Source organism: Trachemys scripta, chromosome 2 (genome assembly GCF_013100865.1).
Source record: "Trachemys scripta elegans isolate TJP31775 chromosome 2, CAS_Tse_1.0, whole genome shotgun sequence".
Taxonomy (NCBI): Eukaryota; Metazoa; Chordata; order Testudines; family Emydidae; genus Trachemys; species Trachemys scripta.
In genome coordinates, this window is record NC_048299.1 from 56,150,801 (window position 1) to 56,175,454 (window position 24,654).

The 24,654-nt window shown below is 40.6% G+C and overlaps 1 protein-coding gene across 1 annotated transcript in view; it reads right to left on the reverse strand.

Annotated features, from left to right (window-relative positions):
• Positions 1 to 1,415: 1,415 nt before the first annotated feature.
• Positions 1,416 to 24,654, reverse strand: part of MACC1 (MET transcriptional regulator MACC1) — a 43,004-nt gene continuing 19,765 nt past the window's right edge. The window contains exons 2-5 of the mRNA XM_034759375.1: positions 18,147 to 18,271; positions 14,338 to 16,385; positions 10,719 to 10,907; positions 1,416 to 2,171 (exon numbers count right to left, since the gene is read on the reverse strand). Coding sequence (XP_034615266.1) covers positions 1,959 to 2,171; positions 10,719 to 10,907; positions 14,338 to 16,385; positions 18,147 to 18,261 — 2,565 coding nt within the window. The 5' untranslated portion in view covers positions 18,262 to 18,271 and the 3' untranslated portion in view covers positions 1,416 to 1,958. The remainder of the gene's footprint in view (positions 2,172 to 10,718; positions 10,908 to 14,337; positions 16,386 to 18,146; positions 18,272 to 24,654) is intronic.

A 24,654-nucleotide genomic window follows, 5' to 3' on the forward strand; every position in this document is an offset into this window, starting at 1 on the left:
CGGCAAACAGTGAGTTTGCCAGTAGTGAGTTTGCCAGTTTATCCAAATGAGCCTTTGGGTGCTCCTTCACCAGAGCTGCTCTTTGAGTTATTTGCAGGTTGCTTCCATTTTTACCACTACCTTCTAGCTAACAAAAGTTTGTTTTCTTGTTTGTTTTAAATGCCATCCATTTACCGGGAATTATTTGGTTGGACTGGGGTTGTTCCACAACTCAGTGTTATCCATAAGGCGGTGCCACGTTTACTGCAGCTTGGTTCTGGCCAATGGTAAGACTTCATTTGAGAGTATCTATTCCGGATTATTTCAGAGCATGTAATCAGTGGAAATCAGGCAAGTATGAATTGCTGCATAAATAAATCATAAATGAACCTAATTTAAACCCTTTTTGTTAACAATAGGACCAGCACATACCTTTCTTGACAAAATACTAGTTGCCCCTCTCTCCCATTTTCCCTCAGGAATGGCACAGATGAGAATTATGCACAATAATGGCATATACATTCTGTCTCTACCCACCAACCCCCATTTTCCATTCAAAATAGCTATATAAGAGGCAGTGGCTTATGTACAGGATCATATGACGTGGCCACCATTCTGATAACTGCTTGGTATGGATCAGCCTTTTTTATCCGATTCCACTCCTTTTGGGGAGCATGTAAAAGAAAGATTAGTAAAATTCCACTGTGCATCATGTATACAGACTTGGTGATAGAAAAAATAGTGAGCTATTTCCAGCTGTGGCCACTAATTTAGGTGCCCCTCTCTCTGAATGCCGAATTTAAGACACCTATGGCCTTTACAGAAGTACTGAGCTCCTGTTTAGAGTTGGTTAGAAAAAATATTTTTGGCAGAATTTGTCTATTCATAAAAATTGCAGTGTTTTGTGGAAAAGGTTCAATTTCAAGAAACTCCTGATGGAATCCAGGCATCCTGATTTGGGGTGAAAAAAATCCAAAAAGAAAAAAATTCATGGAACTGATATTTGGTTTCCCAGCCAGCTTTACTGCCATTGACTTCCATTGGAGTTACAAGAGCTCACCACACCTGAAAATCAGAGTAAAGGTGTCTTTTTCTGGACACCCAAAACCCAAGGAACTTGCAGTGAGGCCCCCAATACTGCAACTGATTATGAAAAGGCACACCAGTGTAAATGTAACATAAGAATGGCCATACTGGCACAGACCAAAGGTCCAGCTAGCCCAGTATCATCTCTTCTGACAGTGGCCAATGCTAGGTGCCCCAGAGGGAATGAACAGAACAGGTAATCACCAAGTGATCCATCCCCTGACTCCCATTCCCAGCTTCTGTCAAACAGAGGCTAGGGACACCATCCCTGCCCATCCTGGCTAATAGCCATTGATGGACCTGTCCTCCATGAATTTATCTAATTCCATTTTGAACCCTGTTGTAAGTTTGGCCTTCACAACATCCTCTGTGCTTGCTTGGAACCTCATTGACTCCAATATGTCTTCCACATGAGCTCAGCGGCTGATCCTTGTGTTGTAATTTGCAGGATTGGAGCCCAAATTGTCACTTTTGAAAATTTTGGGCACACTGAGTGAATACTATCAGAGCAGCCCAGAACATGTGGGGCTTAATAGACATCAGAATAAAAAGTTGGCTTTATTATAAGCTATAGTTGTAGTCTTGTGAATTTTTCATTTCGGAATTGGTCCATGGAATTAAAATCTTTTCAAGGACCTAATTCACCTTCCAACTCCAATTTCACCCCAGCATGGTCCTCAAAATATTATTCTGCAGGCCCTGAGGGTCCTTCAGTTAAATTGTGTTCCACATGGTCTGTGCTGTATGTAACACATATAAGTGCAGAAAAAATAATAAGCTAAAATGAAAGGATCTGTTCTCTTTCGGAAAATCAGGGTCATAAAAATAATTGACGAGTATAAAAATCAACACCATAGTTTTCCAATAGATAGTCCATAAAAGAATTTGGGATTCTAGTCTTCCTCCTTCTTGGTGAAAGCATTTGCCCTTAAGATCTCCATGCAGTTCACTAGAATCAAAGCTCCAGTTAACTCTCGCCACTGTTTGGTCAAAGGGTTTTTCATTTTGTCCAAAGCCAACTGCAAGTCTTGTAACACGTCTCTATAGCTGTCTCCATAGTGAGCGCCCCATGTGTACAGAAAATCGTATGCAGGTTTCCACATCATCTGCAAAGAATTTTTTTTTTTAATATTAGGAGAAAACAAAGCAATGTACAATGACTTTCTAGATCTACTATAAGGGCATAGTAATTAAAAAGTTATAGAAAAGGAAACAAATTAACTTTTGCTCTTTGAGCACATTGAAGTACTTTCTCATGTAAAGTATGTTCAAATAAAAACTGCAATGTCCCATTTATGCTGTCAACTTTTCTATAGATATGGACGTTTTAGTGAAATAAGTAGCAATAAAAAGATAGTGTCCCTTTAAATGAAGAATCTATCAAATTGACAACCATATTTCTATCTGAACAATTTGTACCTAGTATAGTTACAAGAAACATCAAAATTCATTAAAATGGAAAAAGATGGGGGGGGGGGGATATTTTCTTGTTTCACTTTAATGTGTGCATTCAACAGCAGTTTGCAGATGGTGAACTTCATTATTCTGTTGACGGTCAGTTGCACTTCTTGTCTTGGGAATCAGAATTGTGGTGTCTTCCTCGTGCACTGCTCAGATTGGAGCTTATATACCTGCTTTGCCAGAGGGTGAGAGCAGCAGAAAGGTTGAAACTGAAGAGGCAGTAGGCAGGTGAGGGTCCAGAAAAGAAGAAAGAAGGGGTAGGCCTCAGCATATTTGAAATTTGATCTGTGGCTTTGATCCTTGAAACACTGAAGTCACTCATGCATAGAGGTTTGCCTATAAGATGCTTATAAATATCAGCAAGAGAGTAGAAAAAACTTTATAAAAACTTAAAACCAAAAATCAGGACATACAATCTATCATCTGCTTCTATTAATGTAAAAAAATTCAAGTCAATAGTGCCCCTTCTAAAGTATTCCTTCACATTTCCTTCATGACAAGACGAGTTTATGGGGCAGCTGTTGTAAATGGTCAGAGGTCCATTGAAGTCATTGGGCCTATGATAATTTTCACCAGCTGAAGATCTGCCCCTGTGTCTTTTAAAGTGCTGATAGACACTGCATTCCGCAACTGGAACTTAGCTAGCAATTGTGTAGCTGGTGCATAAGGCAGGATGGAATTCAACTCTCTTTCCCAATTCTTTCCCTGCCATGTTAATGGGAATATAAGTGAGAAAGGCTATGCAGAAATGGTACTTTCTGATTATTCCTGCACTTTAGTAGGCTTCTATTGTAGGATATTGTTACTCCTTTTTGACCTAACCAGCTAGCCAATTTTGAGGGTCCTGAGACTTGTTCTCCTGAGGAGGAGAAATTGAAGATTGATGCAATCCTATTTATTTACAAAGGCTGTACAAAGTCCTGATTCCCTGAACACAGAAGGAATCAAACCACAGCGGACAGTTTCTTTGGTCACAGCTCCTGCCAGCACTTAACCCAAAAGTTCTCGCTCAACCTTTTCTCAAGATCATCCGTGCTTCTGTGGCAGTAGCTTTCTGCTTCTTCTCTCACAGAGACACACACACCTCCATCAAATAATCCCCAGAGAACCCCTGCCACCCACATAGCTCTATTTCTGACAAGCCTCGGGTGTCCTTGTGTTTTGGGCGAAGGCTCCTATTGCTTCAGTGATCCAGTTCCATAATAATGATAGCAGTACCTAGCTCTTAGAGAGAGCTCATCAGTAGATCTCAAAGTGCTTTTTAAATAATCGCCATTTTACAAAAGGGGATACTGAGGCACAGAAAGGCGCCATGACTTGCCCAAGATTATCCTGCAGGCCGGTGGCAAGGCTGGGAATTGAATCCAGGTCTCCTGAGTCCATAAAGGAACTTAATTGTTTCTTACATTTATCCCATATGAAGGACGGTTGTAAACGCCTTCCCTCCAACCACCCAGTTTCAATGAGGTTTAATCCAACCTAAAAAGAAGAACAGGAGTACTTGTGGCACCTTAGAGACTAACAAATTTATTAGAGCATAAGCTTTCGTGGACTACAGCCCACTTCTATGCATCCGAAGAAGTGGGCTGTAGTCCACGAAAGCTTATGCTCTAATAAATTTGTTAGTCTCTAAGGTGCCACAAGTACTCCTGTTCTTCTTTTTGCGGATACAGACTAACACAGCTGTTACTCTGAAATCCAACCTAACACAATGTTATCAGGTAAAAATTTCAGGTAACACATAAAATCTTAATTGGGTTTTGATTTTTTTCCTCTGACCATATGTTCTAACATGCTGAAACAAAATGTATTAACAGCATCATGAAAATAATTTGTTTTATTTATAGCTATCCCAAGAGGCTCATCTCTGTAGAATCTTATACATGCCAGACAGTTGCTGCGTTCCTGATGCTTAGGTAGCAAAAGCAGCCAGAAAGCTACTGCAGTGGGCAGCTGGGGATTCCCATGATGTAAGGGAATTGCTGGTATTGTGCAGTTAGCTATGTTGGCTCTACACCAGCCTCTCTGGACTAGGTGGAGGGCCAGAGTGTGGGAAAGGTTAAAAAGATGGTGCTGCAACATGCTGTACCCAGTAATCCTCATTAGCTTTGGGGAGGGCAGAGATGGGCAGCGTTGCAAGCAATGATAGAGCAGCCCTTAAGGTGCCCTGACTTGTGCCAGAGGCTAGTTTGGCCCTGGGCAGCCAGAGGATTGTTAGAAAGGTGGGTAGGAGAACAGTTTGCCTTTTCCTTCCCTTCAGCTGTGCTGAGCTCTCCTCCAACATAGCTGAAGATTTATCCCATGCACATCAGTATATCAAACGCTGTGGCAAAAGTTCAAAATGGTTGTGCAAATTAACTCTGTAATGAATTTGTGGAGGTTACTAACTCAGCTGCTGTCTGCATGCAAAAATCCTTACTATTACTACTAAGTACTAATGCTTAATGTTTTCCAGTTCAGCCCCATTTCCACTACTAGCTGAATATGTTAATTGGAGGGTTAAAATGATTTGAGAGTTAGATTATACTTTTCACATCAAATTGGAAAGCTGAAGATCCCAAGCAATACTTTTAAAAGTTCTAGGGATCTAAAAACCAAAGCGATCCAATCCAGCCACTCAATCCAGCCAATCCAATCCATATAAGATCATTAATAAGATTCAGTCCTATAAAGCTTTAAAGAAAGAGTCTTTCAATTTCACATATTAAACTGTAATCATGATGAGAGAAGACCAACTCATTGTGTATGTGCCCAAGAATTCACTGAGGGGAGGAAAACAAATAGCTAATCTTTCACTCTGAAAAGTTAAATTGAACAAATGTGGTGCACACAGCATCTGCTTTATAACAAAATGTGTTTTTTGCCCAAGCCCTTGGATAGGGTCCATTACAAGGAGATATTAAGGAAACTACAATAAGGTCTTGTCTATGCACAAGCTTGCACTGGTTCAGCTACGCCAATGCAAATCCCTGTGTGGACATACATTGCTTTAAAAATGCCTATGTTAACTAAACTGATATAAACCAGGTTTTTAATCAGCTGAGGAACGTCCACACACAGTGTTGCACTTGTTTGAACTAAACCAGTTTTAAAATAACACTTTTAGTTAGTGCAGTTTTGTCAGCTGACCTAGGGAAGTCTCTTCACTGCTTGGTGCCTCAGTTTCCCCATCCGTAAGATGGGAATAATGATACTAACCTCCTTTATGTTGTCCTGATGACAAGCGCTGTAAGAAGTATCATTATTATTATTTACTTGTGTGTCAATCAGGCCTAAGTGGTCATATAGTGAGAGGTGATCTTTCATGGACTGAAGTGCCCTGAATGATTATTCATTACTAATATTAGTTTTGAATTTAAATACACTGATGCTTTTTTCATTGTCTAGCCAATGTTACAGGTGGCTAAATAGTATTCAGCAAATAATTGATTCAATTAATGTTTCCTGTTCATTGTCCGATTATTATTCACAAATCATTCCCCACCCCAGGTCCAGTTATTGGGCCAGCTACAGTCATGAATTAGAAACTAGTTATGAGTGAGGACTCTGGGTTGTAATTCAGTGTTTTGTATCAGGAGTCTCTGCTATCTGTTAAGTATATTAAGAAATGAGTATTAGCAATCATTTTAAAATAATTTGTCAGATGTGTGATAATATCATGAAGATACTTAGGGTGAAATCCTGCGCCTACTGATGTTAATGACAGTACATTTTCATGCTGACCTCTGATTTTTGTATGTATAATTTCATGTATGCATGTGGCATTTTGTGAGCACAAAATTAGAGGCCAGTGTTTTAAATGTTTTTCACCACGTGAGGTGTTGGACATACCCTAAGTTTGTTAACTTTTAGAGAAGGAATCTTTAGCAATCCCCCTCTCATTCCATAGGATTTTTATGAGGAGTTGATTATAGAAGAATAAGGGTGTTAAGAAGAATTGGATTTAGTCCTACATTCTGGTGGGCTGTAAGTCTTTTTTGGATTGACACTGTTTCCAGTTAGATATCTTTGCATTTGTACCTTTAAAATATTGTATGCTGGCTTTTTTAGTACACAGTCATCTAGGAGGGCTCCATAATCATCCCAATAAATAAATGATTAAACAAACTGATAGACTGGCATAGCTTTTCCTACAATGTTCTTTTTTTTAAATATATGTTGCTATTTTTACATTGCAAGTAGCTACACTATGTTTGCAGCAGCCAGCATTGCTGCACATCAGAGAATTTTGTATGTAGTTTAACATCAAGAATATACAAATCTCTTGAAAATAAGAGACGTGGGTGTTGAGCCAACACAATCTGTGTTTGTGTTGTTGCACCGCTCCCATCCCCGCTAAACAAGGACAGCTATTTGTTTGCAGCAAATATTTCATTTGATGTTTCATAGCGACAGTTTATTACTACCAGGATCGGCATCAAACTTTGACTAATGTCTCTACATGATGTCACTATAGGCAGAGAAGGAATAAGACTGTTGTACAATTTAGTTCCTTTTTGTGTCAAATAATATTCTCTGTATAGTGCAGGCTGCAAACTAAATGTAATTTTCCTTCTAAGATTTGAAATTTATCTTATCAAAGTCACAGTCTGCCAGTGTTGAAGCATAGGCCTAGCCATACAGATGAGAGCAGCAGCATACATTTGAAAACCCAAAGGGCATTCTTCTTAAACTTTTGATGGGAACAAGATAACTATTACATTTTCCCTAAGTGTACGTTCAGTTGTTGACAGTGAATCTGGTGAGAAATGTTTATTACACTTCCCAACGCTACTTGCATTGTGTCAGATTTGCTTGGATGCAAGAAGAACAACATAATCAGTTAAAATGAAATAACATAGTTTTTGAATTCTGCTTTGGGAAATCATTTAATATAAAAATGACAATATGAAGATGTCTCTCAAAGATGTACTGATTCTTTGGTAGTGCAAGTGGAAAAGAAAAATAATATAATTGAATAGGCCATAAATTACCAGTGTGTCTTGTATCTGAAAAGGAGACCTCAGACCTAAATAGTCTTAAGGCAGCATCTAAGTTTTGGCAGCTTTCAGGCTCCAAAAAGTAATTCTACCCAGGAACTGAGTGAGCATGAAGACTGAGCTACTTTCTCAATGCAAGAATTAGTCCCTCTGGAAAAGGGACTTTCAACCTCACTCACAGTGTAGATCTCATCTTCGTAGAGACTGCAATGTGGACCATCTCATTTGCAATCATGAAAGTCGTTGCCCCACATAACTGAAATTGTAGTACGTCCCAGTAGCAAGTACACACACACAAAATACAATATTGGTATATTATTAGCTATTGAGCATCTGGATACAAGGAAAGAAGGTAGCAGCGTGTGCCAAGCTGACTCTTTCTGAGGACAACCAGCATGTGCTCTATAGACCATAAGTGGTCCGTGGACCACACTTTGAGAACAGCTGCTCTAGAAAAAGAATTGAGGTACATTGATTACCAGAAGGGGACATCTGACAGTGCTTCTACACATAGTACACCTAAGGATTTCATTTTTCACGGCTGCCAGTGTGGCAACTGCCACAAACAATGCATGTGCTGTTTTTAAAGTTTAGACCAAAGAAAAGATGTTTTGGTCACCTAGTTAATCTTTAATTTTAGTACCATGCACAGCCATATGGGCTTTATGAAAATGGGCACCTACTTCTCTTTAAATGGTTTATTTTCTATCATTTTATTTAGTATTTATATAGCACCATAAGTCTGCATGGCACTGGAGAGAAATTAAAAAGTTCTGCTTCTGCTCTGAGTTACACAGGGGAAAATCTGAAGGAACACCATAGAAATCAGTGGATTTACATCTGTGGAGGCAAAAATAGAATCCGACCTATTGTCCCTACCTCAGAGAGCTGACAGTCTGTTAGACATACGCAGAAGGGTTGTTGTCAGCAGATGAAGGCAGGGCAGGAAAGAGAGGAATAAGCATTATAGAAAGTCAGATGCTGAAATATGATGGACATTTAAGTTGCCTGTGTAGTCGTTAGTGATTATTTTCTGTTTGGTTTTGGAATTTTAGAAGGAGGTAAGGCAAAAGTGGAACAGACAGTGCTGGGGCTGTTCAGTGGAAAGTTAGTGGGGGACTAGGCACTAGCAGTGGAAAGCTAACTAAAAGAAGTGGGTTTGAAGAAGGATTTTGCAGGACAGAGAGGATGCATTCAAGCACATACAGGGCAGGGAGAGCACAGCTATAAAGACATGAGGAAGAAGAGGAGGCAAAGGGAGCAGTGAGGCAAGAGGAGTGGGAAGAGCATGGGATGCAACTTGGGAAATAGGTAAAAAACAAGGGCTGAGATTCAGACAGCAGTAGAATCGTGCAGAACCTTGAAAGTGAGGACAAGGAGTTTCAATTTGACATTGATAGAAACTGAGCCACTCAAATGATTTAAAGGGTTGGGGTTACAAGATCAGCATGGCAGGAAAGGATGATCATTCTAGCCAACATGTTACAGATAAAACAGAGAAAAAGGGGAAGAGTCAGGGATTCCAAAAGGCAGGTGGTGTACTCCAGGGGTGAGGGAGAAGGAATGAGATTGCTGTCAACCACATGCAAGGAGAGAAAGAAAGAGAGGAGCAAAAAATTACTATGAATTGTGAGCTTGAAGGATTGAGAAACGAGCAGAGATTTCAATGATGGTGAGGAAAAGAGGCATTGCAGGAGAAGTGATGAGTTCAGATTTTGCTATGTACAGTTTGTTGGAAGTACCAAGATATCAAGACAGGAGAGATGCCAGAAAGATGGGAAGAGATGGGAGCCTAGACAGAGAGAAAGAGATCAGAATGGAGAGATGGATTTGAGTATCTCTAGAAGTGCTAGAGGAGTGCATGAGGCTGTTCGGGAGAAAAACTTGGCTGAGAATAGAATCCTGGAAATCATCAACTAATAAGGGCAAGTAGGAGAAAGAGGATCCATTGAATGAATACACATCCATGAAGCCAGAAAACCAAGAAGTTATGGAAAGTGAAGAAAGGTGGAGGGTCTTAAGTAGATGTGGGTGTTAAAAAACTGGTGTTAAAGACACCTGAGAAATGAAGAATACTTCACTCTTAGCACTTTTCATTTACATAGCTCACAAGCTTTATTGAGGAGAATAAGTATCATTAGGCCCATTGCAGAGAGTAAGACTAAGGCACAGAGACTTGTCCAAGGTCACAGAACGGGACAGGAGAGTCACAGAGTTAGGAATAGAACCAGGCCTTCTGACTCCCAGTCCAGTTCCCCATCCACTAAACCATCCCTCCACCCTTAGACCAGTGGTTCTCAACCTTTTTCTTTCTGAGGCCCCCACAACATGCTATAAAAACTCCACGGGCCACCTATGCCACAACAACTGTTTCTCTGCATATCCAGTAGATTAAAAACCCGGCCCAGCATTGGGGGTAGCAGGCAGGGCAATTGCCCCGTGCTCGGGCTTTGACTTCAGGCCTAGGCAGTGGTGCTCAGGCTTCAGCTTTCTGTCCTGGGTCCCACCAAGGCTAATGCCAGCCCTGCTCTCTGGTTTATTTTGGCAGAACCTCTGAAACCTGCTCACGGCCCCAGAGGGGCCCTGGTTGAGAACCACTGGTCTAAGGGAGGAGGGGCCCGGACCCCTGGTTGAGAACCACTGCCTTAGACTCAGAAAGTAAGTGGCTTTTGTTAAGGCCCTTTACTGTGGAGAGAGCAGGAATCTGACTAGGGGGAGGAGAGATCAAGAAAACACTTGAATGAAAGGCAGAAGTTCTCTGGGAATAGATAATGCATCTCAGTAGCTTTGAAATGAAGCAAACCCCAAGGAAGATGAAGGAGAGTGAAATGAGGGCTAACTTGTACAAGGAAACAACATGATGAAGACAAAGGAAAGGAGCAAGAGATGACTGAGGGAGGGAAGGAAAAAGGCTGATTATGAGGGAGGAAGAGTGGGCTATGGGGTGGAGGAAATAAGCTGAAGTTTAAGGTGGACAGAAGCAAAGATTTCAGAGTAAATTCTTATTTATTATTTGATTACAGTAGTTCCAAAGGCCTATGTTGAGATAGTCCCTGCCCTGAGGAGCTTACAGTTTAAATAGGGATACAAGCAAAGGAGGACGGGGTGGGCTGCACAAGGGGGGGAAGAAAGGCTCACACAGTATTTGCACATAGAAAAATGTGCTGTAAACATTTTAGGAAGGCTGTGCAAGTAAAGAGCAGGAAGCCTTACCTCCAGGGCAACTTCTCCACTTCTGTCTCGGTGAGGTACTTCATAAGCCTCAATTTGTTGTTTTGTGAGTCGAGCTAATCTTTCTGCCAGCTCTCTCCAGCATCTGCCAAGCTTGACAGCCGAAGTCAAAAGGACAGTGTCCTGGGTAAGACGTGCTACTAATCCTTGGCAATCTAACTTCAGAAGTGCCTGCAATCACAATTTTTAGAATCAAGCAACTTGGTCAGTATTTGAGAGCAAATAATTATTATTTGTTCCTGTAACTATCCAGTAGATCTTTTCAAACATTAAGGAAGGCTAAGCCTTTTTAGGTTCATTATAAAAAAGTAACTGTGTTTACACCTTTGGTCCAAAAAGGGATTGCCAATATTTTTTATAGGAAAGGTGCCCATAAGCTCAAGAAAAAAATTAAATTGGCATCCCATTGCTTCTGCATTCCAGTGTCAGTTGAATTCTGCCAAGTTTGAGGATCCTGAAGGGAAAATAGCGTTCTCCAACATAAATATTTGGGACCTAAAATTTAGCTTCATGAACCTTAAAAATGAAATCAGAGCATGGCTATAATAAGGTGCGGTCCTTGTTCCATTTCTTTTCCAGAAAATCACTGATTACATTGGCCAGAGCATTTTAATTTCATCCGTCCGAATACCTGATAATTTGCTGACTATGATTCAAACTTACAAGGACACAAAAAGGGAAAACAAAATGTGTTATTTGGAACAAAGCAAATTAAAATGGCTTCAGTAGAAAAGTCCTGAAATGAATGCAGGTTATATTTCTACTTTCTTATTGGCTTAGATTAGAGCTGGGTGGAAAATAATGTTTTTTTCTGCTGAAAATTTTCTATGGAAAATATCAACTGTTCAGTGAAATACCAACAACCAAAATATTGCAGCCAAAAATTTAAGTTTTTGGTTTTCAGATGTTCAGTTTTTTGACAAAGTATCAACATGTTCTGCAGAAAGCAGATACTTTTCAGGAAATTTTGTTTAGCTAAAACCCCAATTTTCTGTTAAAAAACAGTTTTGAGGGAAAATTTTCGACGGCATGCAGCTCGTGGGGCTGAATGAACCCCCTGATCTGTGCTGCCAGACCTCTTATGGGCAGGAGTAATTTGACACAAATAGTAATAGTGTTCATTGCTCGTTGCAAATTTCATACAGAATGATTATAGCTCTGGTTCTGAAGTCCTTACTCAGGCAAAACTCCAACTAAAAGCACTGGGAGTTTTGCCTATGTATGGATTTCAGGACTAACACTCAGATTACTAAATAAAGCACCATTATGAATTTGGCACTTTACTGCTTTAATGTTCCTGCCTCTATAAATAACTTTGTATGTTCCTTGTTGCATTGAATGGCGTAGGGAAGGGGGAATCTCACAAGTTACATATAAAGGACCAAGTTCTGAATCCCCAGACCAAAGTACAAAAACATGAGGGGCTGGGGGCATGGAAACCTACTTTTTCCTCCCACCTCAGAAAGCATCGACATAGCTGACCCAAAACTGCCACCTCACTCTCAGGCTTCGAGTAGCATTCAGCCCTTCTTCTCACAGGGTTTTCTGGACAGCTTATCAGCATATTAACAAAATAACTTGCCATATTGCTGTACCTCCTGCTCACCTTGCCTATTAAAAGCTCCTGTGCATTGCTGTGGAGACAGCTACAGCAGAACATTGTTCCATAGGGAGCTAGTGGTTGGTCCATCCCTCTTTCCCCTGACTGCTGCTCAGACTTCTCTCTTCCCCACATAGCCGAACTGACAGTGTTACCACAGTTTTGTGCCCTCTTTGCCAGATGGGTGTCATAGGTTTTGTCCAGAGTTCATAAATCCATCACATTAGATTTAGGAGATTCTAAGTTGGGCTACGCTGGTGCATACCCAGAGTAAACTCCCCTGAAGTCAGTACAATGGAAAGCAGAGTTTGGCCCAGTATGCCTAATCTGCATACTAGCTGGATAGGTCTAACATATTGCTCAAAATACAAATGCAATTTTTACATATGCTCCATTGAACAGCAGTGGACCTGGTCTGTTGAAGAACTGGGATTCATCTCATTTTAAACGTTAAAAAATGGGTGATTTTATATCTGTAACTGTAGCTTTTATAAAGGCAGCAAGCCAAATTGGCATTTCAGAGCTGGAAATTGTACACCATTCATAGATAGGATATCTCCTTAGTCCTTTGATGTTTTTTCCTGGCACCTGTATACATTCCCTGTTTTATAATGAGGTCTTCACACAGCTCTGTCTCCATTTGCTAGGCTGGCTAGTTTCCCCTTTAACTCTTCTTGAATAAAGAGAAACATAAATGAACCCAATTCATTTTTATATCACCTCCTGGGACGTTAAGAACTTTACTCAGTTTGCAAGTGGCCGCTGCTGCCATCGCCTTTGGGCGGTGTATTTATTGAGGTCCTTTGGAATGCTGACTTTTCAAAGGGAATGGATTAGTTATGTCACATAGCACTCAGTGTGTCTGCAGTACAGGAGTGGCTAAGGGTATGTCTAGATTGCAATTAAACACCCCGGCTGGCCCATGTTAGCTGACTCAGACTTGCAGGGTTCAGGCTATGGAGCTGTTTAATTGCAGGGTAGACATTCAGGCTCAAGCTGAAGCTGGGACCCTGCAAACGGGGGAGGCTTAATAGAAAAGCCTCAGCTGTGAATTCATCACAGAGTCATTATTATAACAAATATAAAACTTGGCTCTCTGCCATTCCTAAATAAGCCTTGTCTGCTTATCAGTCTAAGGGCCCCAGGCAGTACCCTCAACTCCACCTTTTCTTGACTTAACGGAAACATTGTTGTATATGTGCACATTTTCAGATGTGGGTTACATGAGGATTTTAAGGTTTGTAATTCAACCATTCACCTGCAAGGTTGAAGTACAGCAGTTCTTGAAGAAAAATATCACTGAATCCAGTAAGACTTGTTCAGCAAATTGCAAGTCTTCCTCATGAAAATCTGAACTTCTAAAAATAATTGTAATGACTCAATTGCCTTTCTTTAAGCAGCAACAACATGGATTATCAAGATGCAAAACATGGGTAGCTTTATACAGAAAATCAAATCTTCTGTAAATATACCATGCTTTCCTTGTCTTAAAAATATAAAAGGATTCTAAGCAGCTAGTTTATGATAGATTTAGGTTTGTAAAGAGATATAGCGCTTTCACTTGTAGGTCACTGGTTCAAATCCAGACTGGACTGATAGTTTAAAAAGTTCCAATATAGCAGTGTTTATAAAACACTTTTGTGATGGAAAGTGTAGGTTTTAAGGGTATTTTTTTTTCATAAAAAGTCATGGTTTTTCTCATCCCAGCCAGCTCGCTACTGAGCATTACTCTAATTTTTACAAATTTGACCATATATGGGCTGGATCAATTAACATAAATTTATGTTGTTTGTATTGAATATTGTATTAATTTATGTCGAGTATCTGCTCAAATTTTTTAACTTTGGTGCTTACAGTTTTCAGTTACTGTATTCATATTTGCAAAGATTCACAATACAGTACTAATGTAGTATCATATTTCATTACTTAAAATCATTACTGGTAAACAGTACTCATTTACTATCCATACAAAACAGATGAGTCCACTTGAGCAGTACTTACAACAATGAGCTCATAAAGAAACTGCCTTCTGGGTCTGTTAGCATGGCAATCTTCCTTCAGTTTCTTCACCACATACGCGACTCTTTCTGATTCTTTATCTGCTGGTACCTCACTGAAATCATCCAATGACATATGTGAATATCCTAGCACATCAGCCAAAGCTTTCCAGTTGTAAACTCTCTCCGATACTGTGGATAGGACTAAGGAATAGATATATGTCAATTTCTTAAAAGGCAGTGCAATTTGTTCCAGAAGATTCCTGGTTGGCAGCACGCTATCAGTGATATCTATAGCTTGTTCTTTTAAAATCACTTTTACGTTTTTACAGTGCACTAGACCAATCTTTCTTCGAAGAACTCCCACATACCATTCTTTAACTTTAGTTTGTCCAATGGCTTTCACTTTATCTTCACCAAGAAATGCTATTGTGTCCCCTTTAAAATATTCTAGTAAATAGTCAATCTTATTTTGACGAAACACAGTTTTCAAGGCCACTCCATAGCTGGTAATATTTAAAGTCTTATCTTGAAATTTGGGGTATTTAACTGTTGGCGTCAATAAAAAAGGAGCAGATTTGATCTCTTTGCGTTTCTGTAAACGGTTTGGCTTACTAGTCATCCCAGTTAATTTTGGAGCTGGATCAGGAGTTGTAATAGGGAACTGGGTCACTAGATTATTGTTTGGGACTTTAATCTGAACTAGGAACGTGAACAAATGCATTTCCCCAGTTCCCAGTACAGAAAATGGAAACTGCTGGTAGACAACTTCACCTGCTTTCAACTGCCCTTCTTTAATTTCTTTGCTTTGATCTTCCACCTTCACTTCAAAATCAGGATCACAGGATATCAAAGAAACACTTAGATCTTGTGGCTTATCAAGTAAAAATGTATGCTTTCCCCACAGATTAAACACCACTGGTGGCATGCTCTTTCCACCTTTTTTAATGTCACAAACTGTGAGTTTTTCTGGAATGTAGTTATGACCAAAGACTGTAAAAACAGCAGTGAAAGAAGGATGAATATGTTTGGGCCCATAAATTCCAATGGCGAGGTTTCTGTGGATGTATTCCCAAACAGATGTAGCCAGAGACTGAATTGGGTTCGCTTGTACTGCAACCACTATGTACATCACATGACTTAGGTCTGTCAACTTCACTTGTATGGTATCTTTGTAAATGTAGCAGTTGTGTAGCTTTTCAAAAGGACCTTCTTTGTTGAGACTATAAAAACCCATAATTTCAGTCATAACTTGACTGAAAGGATCCTTCTTCACTTCAGCTGCAATTTTCATTTCTAGTAAAATGGCTTCCATTGTGTTGAGGTTACTTAAAGTAAGTTCTAGCAATGGACTCACAGTGCTTGAAAGATCATGATTAAGTGATGGGGGAGGGTTCAAAATAGCCCTTAAACCAACCTCTTGGAATTCTCCAGGTGATACATGACCCTCAGGGATGTGAACAGTGATATCCGAGTCAGGTAGCTGCACTGAACCCCCTTCATGATTCAGTTTACAAACTATATGAGTGTCTGTAGGTTGTGTTTGAGCCCATCCTGGACTATGACTCATCACATCCAAATCTAGACAAGATCGGGCCAGCTGTCGATGACTCAACCAAGCCATCTTGTAGGCTTCACGGTCATTTTGAAGCCATTCCATGTCTGCAGCTAAAATCTGGTCAGAGGGTGCTGTGTTGTCAGGATCAAATCTTTTGGCATCTACAATGTCCAAAAGCTCAGAGGCACTCTTAGATCTCCCAGATTTCCCTGCTGAAGCCTTTCTTAGAAGATGATCAATATCTAGCTCATCACCTGATGAAGCAAAAGAATCCCTGATGCTTGAATCTCTGGAGAACAGATAGGGGTCTTCTTTTAAGATAGAAATGTGTTTATTGTTCTTGTCACTGTTACTTAACTGAGCTACATCATATACAAACGGGTTGGATGCTGACAGTTCATTCCAGAAAGGATTAGTCTTGGAAACAGTCTGAGCATGTTGTTTGAACACCTCAGGCCAGTCAATGATTGAATCCAATTTATTCTCTTCAGCATCTGTTTAAAAAAAAGTGAGATAATTATTCCTATCCATACCCAAACCCTATTTATTGGACAAAATGGGTCAAATTCATCTCTGCAGTAAACCTATTGATGTAGTTACAGTACACTAGGGCTAAATTTATCCCAAGTTAAAATGTGTATAGCTTGTAAGTCATGTAGGGTCAGTTTATACCTTCATATTGCTTTTAAGGTTTTAAACATAACCAACAGAGTGTCAATAACATGTTAGTATTTAAATTAGGATTCAAGAAGCAATATTAACCAAAAAGCACCAATAAATTAGTCCTTATAATAGGGCCTGATATTGCAAGGTGTGGAGTATCTGCAGCTCTCTGCTGAGCACCTGCAATTCCCAGTAGTATTAATGGGAGTTGAGGACGCTGAGCTCCATCAAGAGCAGATCCTTAGACTGTGTATTCTAATGAATGTCGTCCACTAGGAAAGACCATTGGCATTTTTTGCCTAGTGGCTTGGTGTGTGCAGAAATACAGTGGCTGACGCTTACATTTTGGAAACTACCATATTCACATGGTAGAAAAGAGCATACAACATTCAGGATTCCCTCTCTTCCTACACCTTAGAATATACCTTAAACATGCTATTGTTAATTTCATTTGGTTTCAGTCTCAGAAGAATTTGTTGGTGTTTTCACTGTAACAATTCATAACTCTCACCAGTATAGATTCAACTACTCATTTTAAATTTGGAATCAACTAAAGAGTGAATTTTTCATTTGATTATTTGTATAGTGAAAAGGAGTAAAAAGTAGAAAAACTTTGTTTCCTATATAGACAATATTTAAATAGCTTTTTAGATTGAAATATGTATTGCTAGCAATCAAATCTATTTTACTATATCAATTTGTTATGGATGTGGGGGAACCCTTTTGTGTAGAGCTCATATAAAACCAAAATCCAAATGAATAAATGTGCATGATGACAGCATATGCTGATTAAAGACTCCATTGACGAGATGCTAATCACTCCCTGCAAGGAACTGGCTGAGTGATTTCAACTCCCATTGCCTTATACAGGTTTTCTGCATGCAGAGAATAATATAAATAACAGCAGTGAAAGGGATTCTTCCTCCTTCCCATACACAGCCTGCCAGTAAAGCTCCTTTATCTTTATTTCAAAGCCAATGAAAGCAGCAGTTCAGACTGGTTTTATTTGTCTCTTTCAGCACACCCATGCCCCTCCCTTAACGTTGTCCCTCCCTATAGGTTACTGTTCCATCCCTAAGGTTACTGTAATTCTTGCAAATTGAGCAGTCATTATGCCAGCGTCACTCAGCATAGGAGAGGAGTGGGGTAGGGTGAGATGGAGCTGATTACAGCTTCCTGATTCCCAGGATGAGCTCTGGCCCTAGTAGTACTTACAGCTGCTTCTGGACAAATATCAAAGTGGTACCACCGATGTAAGATCCTGAATAGATCCTATACTCCCTTTCTCTCTCCCCTGACATGCCCCCTATAATGATGGCAGAAACGCAGACCTAGATCTGGTACAATAATACCCAGCAGAGTTCCCCTATACCAAGGGAGTATTCTGATAGGCATTGGGATTAGAATATGGCCCATTACGCTGCCTGAGTAGTGCAAAGGAAACATAATACAAATGAGAAACTGTCCTCTTGTATTTAAGGCAACATACTTATGAGCAGAGTAGTGCTTGCTTGGATATTGATGCCAATGGGAGTTTTGCCTGAGTAGAGACTTGCAGGTGTGTTGGCCCGTTGTAATGAATATTAACAGACCTGGCAACTCACAGCTTGCTGAAGGTTTTCTCTCGTCCAAGTCAATCACAGTTCCTTCAGATCTACTCCGTGCTATCTCTCTAGTGTGAGAGGAAGCTGTTCTGCTAGCAGACATTTTTTTCCTCCTAGGAAATAATAGGGTATGTTAGTGAGTGTACAATTTGACAAAGGGGAAGCTACTGAAGAATACTTGAGCACCAATCCTACAATGTGACACATGTGGGCAGACCCCGAGTTTTCCTCTTGGGTGCAGGGGTCTTCCCATGTGCGTCACATTGCAGGATTGGAGCCTCAATATGTAAATTAAAAGTAAAAACACTATATTAAGGCCCCAATGCAGTAAAGCAGTTATGTCCCATAGGTCATGTGTGTGCTTTGCTGAATTGGGGCTGATTGCCACACACAAAAAATCCAATAACTTCAACTTACTGTCTCTCTAAGGAAACATATTTTAAAAATAAGCCTTTTATTGTTTGCATAACCATCCCAATCCCTGTTTGGAGATAGGATTGAATAGAAAAATATTAAAAATGAAAATCCACATCTGTCCATTCCCCTACCAGTTTTAGATAACCAACTTCTGCCTGCTTGTGCTCAGCTGTTCCTTTTATGCATTTCTTTGGAGTGGACATCAGATCAGATTCTCCTCTTAATCAACACAAATGTAAATCAGGCGCAAACTCCTGTCACTGGGTGTCTGGCCCCTGTAAATGAAGCAGGTCCAGCTCCCCTCTGCCAGAACAGGTGCTCCCAGTCTGGCCAGTTAAGAGGCAGGCAGCACTTGGGACTATAAAGAATCAGGGAGAAGCTGAGAGGAGGGAGACCCAATGAGTCAGAATTACCTGAGTCAGTCAGGAAAAGGGACAGGTGAGTGTTGCTTGGTTCAGTCAGGAAAAGGCAGGAGAAAGCTGTCTGTGAGTAAGAGATCAGCAAGGGAAAGGCCGGGGTGGTTGTCCTGGCAGAAGAACAGCAGAGGACTATCCAACTGCCAGGTGTGGTAGAAGATACCAGAGTCCCGCATATGGGGCACTGAGGGAACTAGATGTCCTAAGATTTTGAGGACAATATGCACAGTGGGTGATAAATGGACTATACTTTGGGGACATGTGTTGTGGAATATTTGTAATAAGCCAGACCAGGAGAAGTATTAGTGAGGCAAGAGAACCTGGCATAGAATTACTGGGAATTCAGAAGGAGGGAAGCTGAGGCAGACATGCCTGTTCTGCCACAGGAAGGTGCTCTGGGTAGGGCCACTCTGACAACTCCGTTATAGTCAATGGACATATCCTGACCTAATACCAGTATAAATGAGACAAAATACAGATTGCTTCATCACAAGCTCCTCTTCTTTACACTGGCTGTGATAGCTCTGCTCCTTCTCTGATGCCATCTGAGTGCTCAGTATTAGCAATCTGCTGTGGCAGGTCAAAGTAACCAGATAAACTTTAACTGGGTGAATAAGGCAAGCAAGATATGCATTAAAGAGCTAATCCCACCCCTCTTCTACAGCCAGGGGATTCTGCTTTCTGAGGAGTCAGTCCCCTGGTGCATTGTGTGTGTGCACATGGGCTTATTTATTTATTATTAATTAATGGAGATATCCCATCTCCTAGAACTGGAAGGAACCTTGAAAGGTCATTGAGTCCAGCCCCCTGCCTTCACTAGCAGGACCAAGTACTGATTTTGCCCCAGATCCCCAAGTGGCCCCCTCAAGGATTGAACTTACAACCCTGGGTTTAGCAGGCTAATGCTCAAACCGCTGAGCTTATTGTGGTTTTGAGATGGGGGGGGGGGAGGAGGAGGAGGGAGGGGATATGTAGTACCTGCAGTGCCCCAAGGACTAGAGAGGAGAGCTGTAAGATGTAGTGTTTCCTGAGTGCTGGGGGTTGCAGGGTAGACTGGGGTATCTTGTTACATCTTTAAAAGGAACAGCAAATGCAGTCCTGTCGATATTTACCATGAGGTGGGGGAGCTAGAAATATGAAGGGGAATCTCAGCTTTCAGTTAAATCAGCATAAGTTCTATCCCTTTTCCTTCTGGAGAGAAGCCTGGAGACATAAACACAGTGCTACAGCTGAAAAAAAATAGCAGCTGGGCTCCACAGCAGCAAGGGAGGCTGGGGGGAAATTAACAATTCCCCTCCCCCCGCCCCCCGCACAGATACACCACATACACTAGAGACTCATTTACATAGAAAGTCTGTATCTCCAAGGCTCACCTTGCTAACCCTCCCCAAATCCTCAGGCTGGTTCTGTGTGTAATGGGATAATGATGATGGTGATCAACATGAGCCAGTTAAGTTTAAGGCAGTGGCAAGAATTGTTCTCCGGGCCTATCTCAAAATATTAAAGCCAGCTCTGCTTCGGGGGCTGATGAACTACAGGCTCTTTCTCCCCCCTCCCCCCACCCATGCAGGAGCAAGAGTGACAACTAAACAGCTCTTCTTCCACCACTCCCCCACATCTGCACAGACAAGATGTGTTGTGTTTGCTTTTTTGCTGTAGCTACTAGAAAGTGGGAGCCTTGCATGTCTGGGTGTTTGGCTATGAAACTGCAAATAACACATTAATTGAAAGCAATGCTAGGGGAGATATTGGCATGGCCTTGACTCAGTTTACACTTCATTTTGTGATGCAACATACTATGGTAAAATACAGATTGCTTCATCACAAGCTCAGAGCATTATTTTTGTTTTTAACCAGCAGTTACCACAAGCTGTAGGTGACAATCTGTTCCCATGCTGACGTCTGCAGAGGCAATGAAGCATTGCTGATGTTCAGGTTTGCCTGTCATCTGAACAGCAGCCCCACAGTCAATGGGCTGGATAGACTTTCAGATTCCCCTGCCTTATCTGAAATCAAAACTACAAGATACATTTGGGGTCTGACTCACCTCCATTTTAACTTGTCATCCACTGATGTATCTCCATTGACTTCAATAGATCTATTCCTGATTTACACTGCTATGTGATGAGAATCAGGCTCTTAGTCTATAAAAGGAGTTAGATCTGCTTGTCTGTTGTTAGCTCCATAATATCTATTTGAGATTAGGGCACTGGCTACATTAACATAAGAATCTGTAATAACTGTGCTGCCTGACTACATTTGATATGAATATTCAGTGGTGTTAAGAAAGGACGGGGGGGAGGGGATTAAACTAGTCTGAGGTTTGCCAAAAACTCTGTTCTAGACTTAGGGACTATTGACAGTGTTAAATCTCTTTCTCAAATCATCAGGGTTATGAACAAGTGCTTTATAACCCAGGAGTCTTAGCTTTCCAAAGTTATAAAGCATTTATTTCTAGTCCTGAGAGGCTGTTGAAATACTGAACCTTAAACTCAGTTCTCAATACCCTCATGCATTTTTGTTTTTTTTCCCCTTTCTCCTCCACCTGAATTCCAACATGAGTTTCGTTAGTGTCTTCTATATCAAGAATTGCTAAGACCAGAAATCTTAAACGTTGAGCTTGGAATCTCAGTTTTCAGAAGGTATAAAATGTTAATCTCCAACTCTAGCAGTTAATGAGAGCTGCTATTAAAATCTTGCCAGAATTGAAGTGCAAACTAAAAGCCATCTTCTAATCTGAATGCTGTGATTTCAAGGTCTGATATACCATGACCCACCAATGCTAGAAACACTTTGGACAATAGAAAAGCTTCCAGAGGTAAGAGGGTGTATAGATTTGTCAATGTGTATTAATTTTTGTTGGACAATATCTGTGCCCCAAAATGTTCTAACAACGTAAAATACTTTAAATTCATAATTTTGTTAGCTCCAGGGCTTATTCACTAAGGGGCCAGACTGTCAATATCTTACACGGGCGAGTAACTATTCATGAGCACTTCTTGAATAAGGGTTTCACAAGCTAACCCAAAAGAAGCAGCACAGAAAAACTACAAGCAACTACAGACAGTGTGATGTTTAGGAGTATTAGCATATTTATGCATTCATTTATGTATGCAAATATAAATTGGTCTAAAAGTACTTGGTCTATCGTACAGAAATAAAAATCAGTATTAAACATTTCAGCCTTAGCTGTGAGTTACTTAGCTCTAAGTTAACAGAATCGCCAAAGTCCAAATACAAGTTTAAGAGCCAAATAAATGAAGAGCAAGACACAACATCACAAATCAGACAGATGCACAGTGGCTAATTGCTGTAAATTCCACACATCCTAAAACAAAAGCTTGGGGAGATGATGCACAGTGGGAGTATGTTTACATCGTGGATCTGACAATAGTATCACATACAGACTGTTTATAACGCTAGTAAAAACTGCAAATGGAACAAACCATTCCCTAAAGCTTCCCTTTAGGATCTTCTTAAAATAGCCATGTGATGTCTTCATTACTCATGACTAGACTAGTATGAAGACTGTAAAAACAGACATTCAGAAGGAAAAAGACTCTTTTCAAAAGTAAGGCGCTATATTGAGCTCTCTATAAAGAGCTCACTGTGATAACGCACTGAGACAGTCCTGTGGTTTAAGCATGTTATTGGTCATCAGCAGGGTGGTGAGGAGAGAGAGATGAGACTGTGCAGGAATGGATGCTGAGTGAGGGAGCCAGAGGAGAGAGAAACATAGCGGGCTGGAGTAGAGGGAGCAGGAGGGGAAGGGCTGACATCCCGCTGGATAGAATAGGTCATGTGTAGCAAGCAATCGGAGCTAAGCATTTCACTGTAGATACAAAGTGAAACATAAAGTGACAAACATTTAATGGTGCAGAGAACTATTTGTGTCGGCACATGGTGTGTACTGAGTAGGAACTGAAATGTGGAGGTTGGGGTGAGATTAACCATGCAAGTGATTGGTGAGAGAACCTGAGAGATAGCCAGGGGAAATGGTTCTGTACTGTATTAAGGCAAAAGACACATTGGTAGGTGATACCTTACTGTTAGAGCTAAAAGTGTATCACCTGACTCATAAGAGACTTGAATCAGGAGCTGGCAGAGCTTCCAAAAGTCTTGCCATAGTAACAGCTGAGAGAAGGAAAAAATGCATTAAAGGAAGAGAGAATATTCCTAAAGTAAAAAGTTCATGAAATTCTGAAGAACTCCGAAAGAGGTAGCTTGTTCAGCACATGGTGTTTTGCAAGATGTTCTGCTTCTACAAATCTTTGAATCCTTTTAAACTAAATGGTGAGTTCTTCAGAATTATTGCTACCAAAGACATATCCTGCCAGGGTTAAAATACTGGTGATAAAGGAAAAATAGCTCCCCTCATCCCTGACTCTGCATATAAAACTACACAGAGTACGTTCACTTGAGAGGCCCCATAGTGTATTTGAGAGTCACAATCAATATCTTAAAAATCGACATTATAGAACAGCAAGATATTGGAATCGTGCCATTTATTCAAACTCAACTCTGTTTGGCCTTCTTTCAACAGCAGATTGGGTTACAGCAACACTTTCCTGTAGTAACTCTTTTCAGAACATTACACCATGTATCAGCATGTTGCTCTATCTCGCCACCATTCTAAAAGATCCATGACTTTTTTAATAGGGGGAGGGTCTAGGCATGTGCAGAGACATGACAAGCAATCAAAGATTACAGAGACGGGGCTGACTCACTTCAGTCATCATCTAGTGGTGAATGAAGGCCTGGCTAGCAAACCTCCTTGATAAGCTTCTAATAACTTCTGGGAATGACGGTGCTCCTGGGCAGCCCCAGGCATGAGGTCTATCCACCGAGGTGTAAATGTAATGGCTTCAGACTGGCTATATATGTTGTGTATTGATTTCTCTTAATGCTTAACTTGTATGATATATAGAAGAGAAGAAATCCAAAGAGTACTCTACTGGTCTTGGAAGTCAACATGCTTCTTCAGCAGCTATGGGATTGCTTGACAGCACAGCTCTGTCTTCACAAATCAAGCACAGGTCCAAACTAAACATTGGTTGCAATAATGTGTCACTTCTATTGTTCCAGGACAGAGATACCAGGGAACACAGTAACTCACATGGAATCCAGCTAATTGCTGTGCACATACTGTAAGATTTTAAGTATCAGAGGGGTAGCTATGTTAGTCTGGATCTTGTAGTAAAGCAGTTTCTCCTCCCTTGGTGTTCACACCTAAACTGCTAGAAGAGGGTCTCATCCTCCCTGATTGAACTAACCTCATTATCTCTAGACTGATTCTTGCCTGCATATTTATACCTGCCTCTGGAAATTTCCACTACATGTGTCTGCCGAAGTTGGCATTCACCCACGAAAGCTTATGCTCCAATACGTCTGTTAGTCTATAAAGTGCCACAAAATCTTTGTAAGATTTTAATGTATTAACCCTTTCACTACTTAACTAAATCATAACGCTATATCTAACACCATGGACATAACGTCACAGACAAACAGCAAACAAAACTGTTCAGTTAGAGAGGTGAAGATTATATCATCTACTTCCCCAGCCTGGTGCACAGGACAAAGTTTAGGCTTTTGGTATTAGAGAGATACTGCCTCTTTACTTTTCCTCTTCATTTTGAGCAGAGGAAGAGGTAGCTTTGAATGTG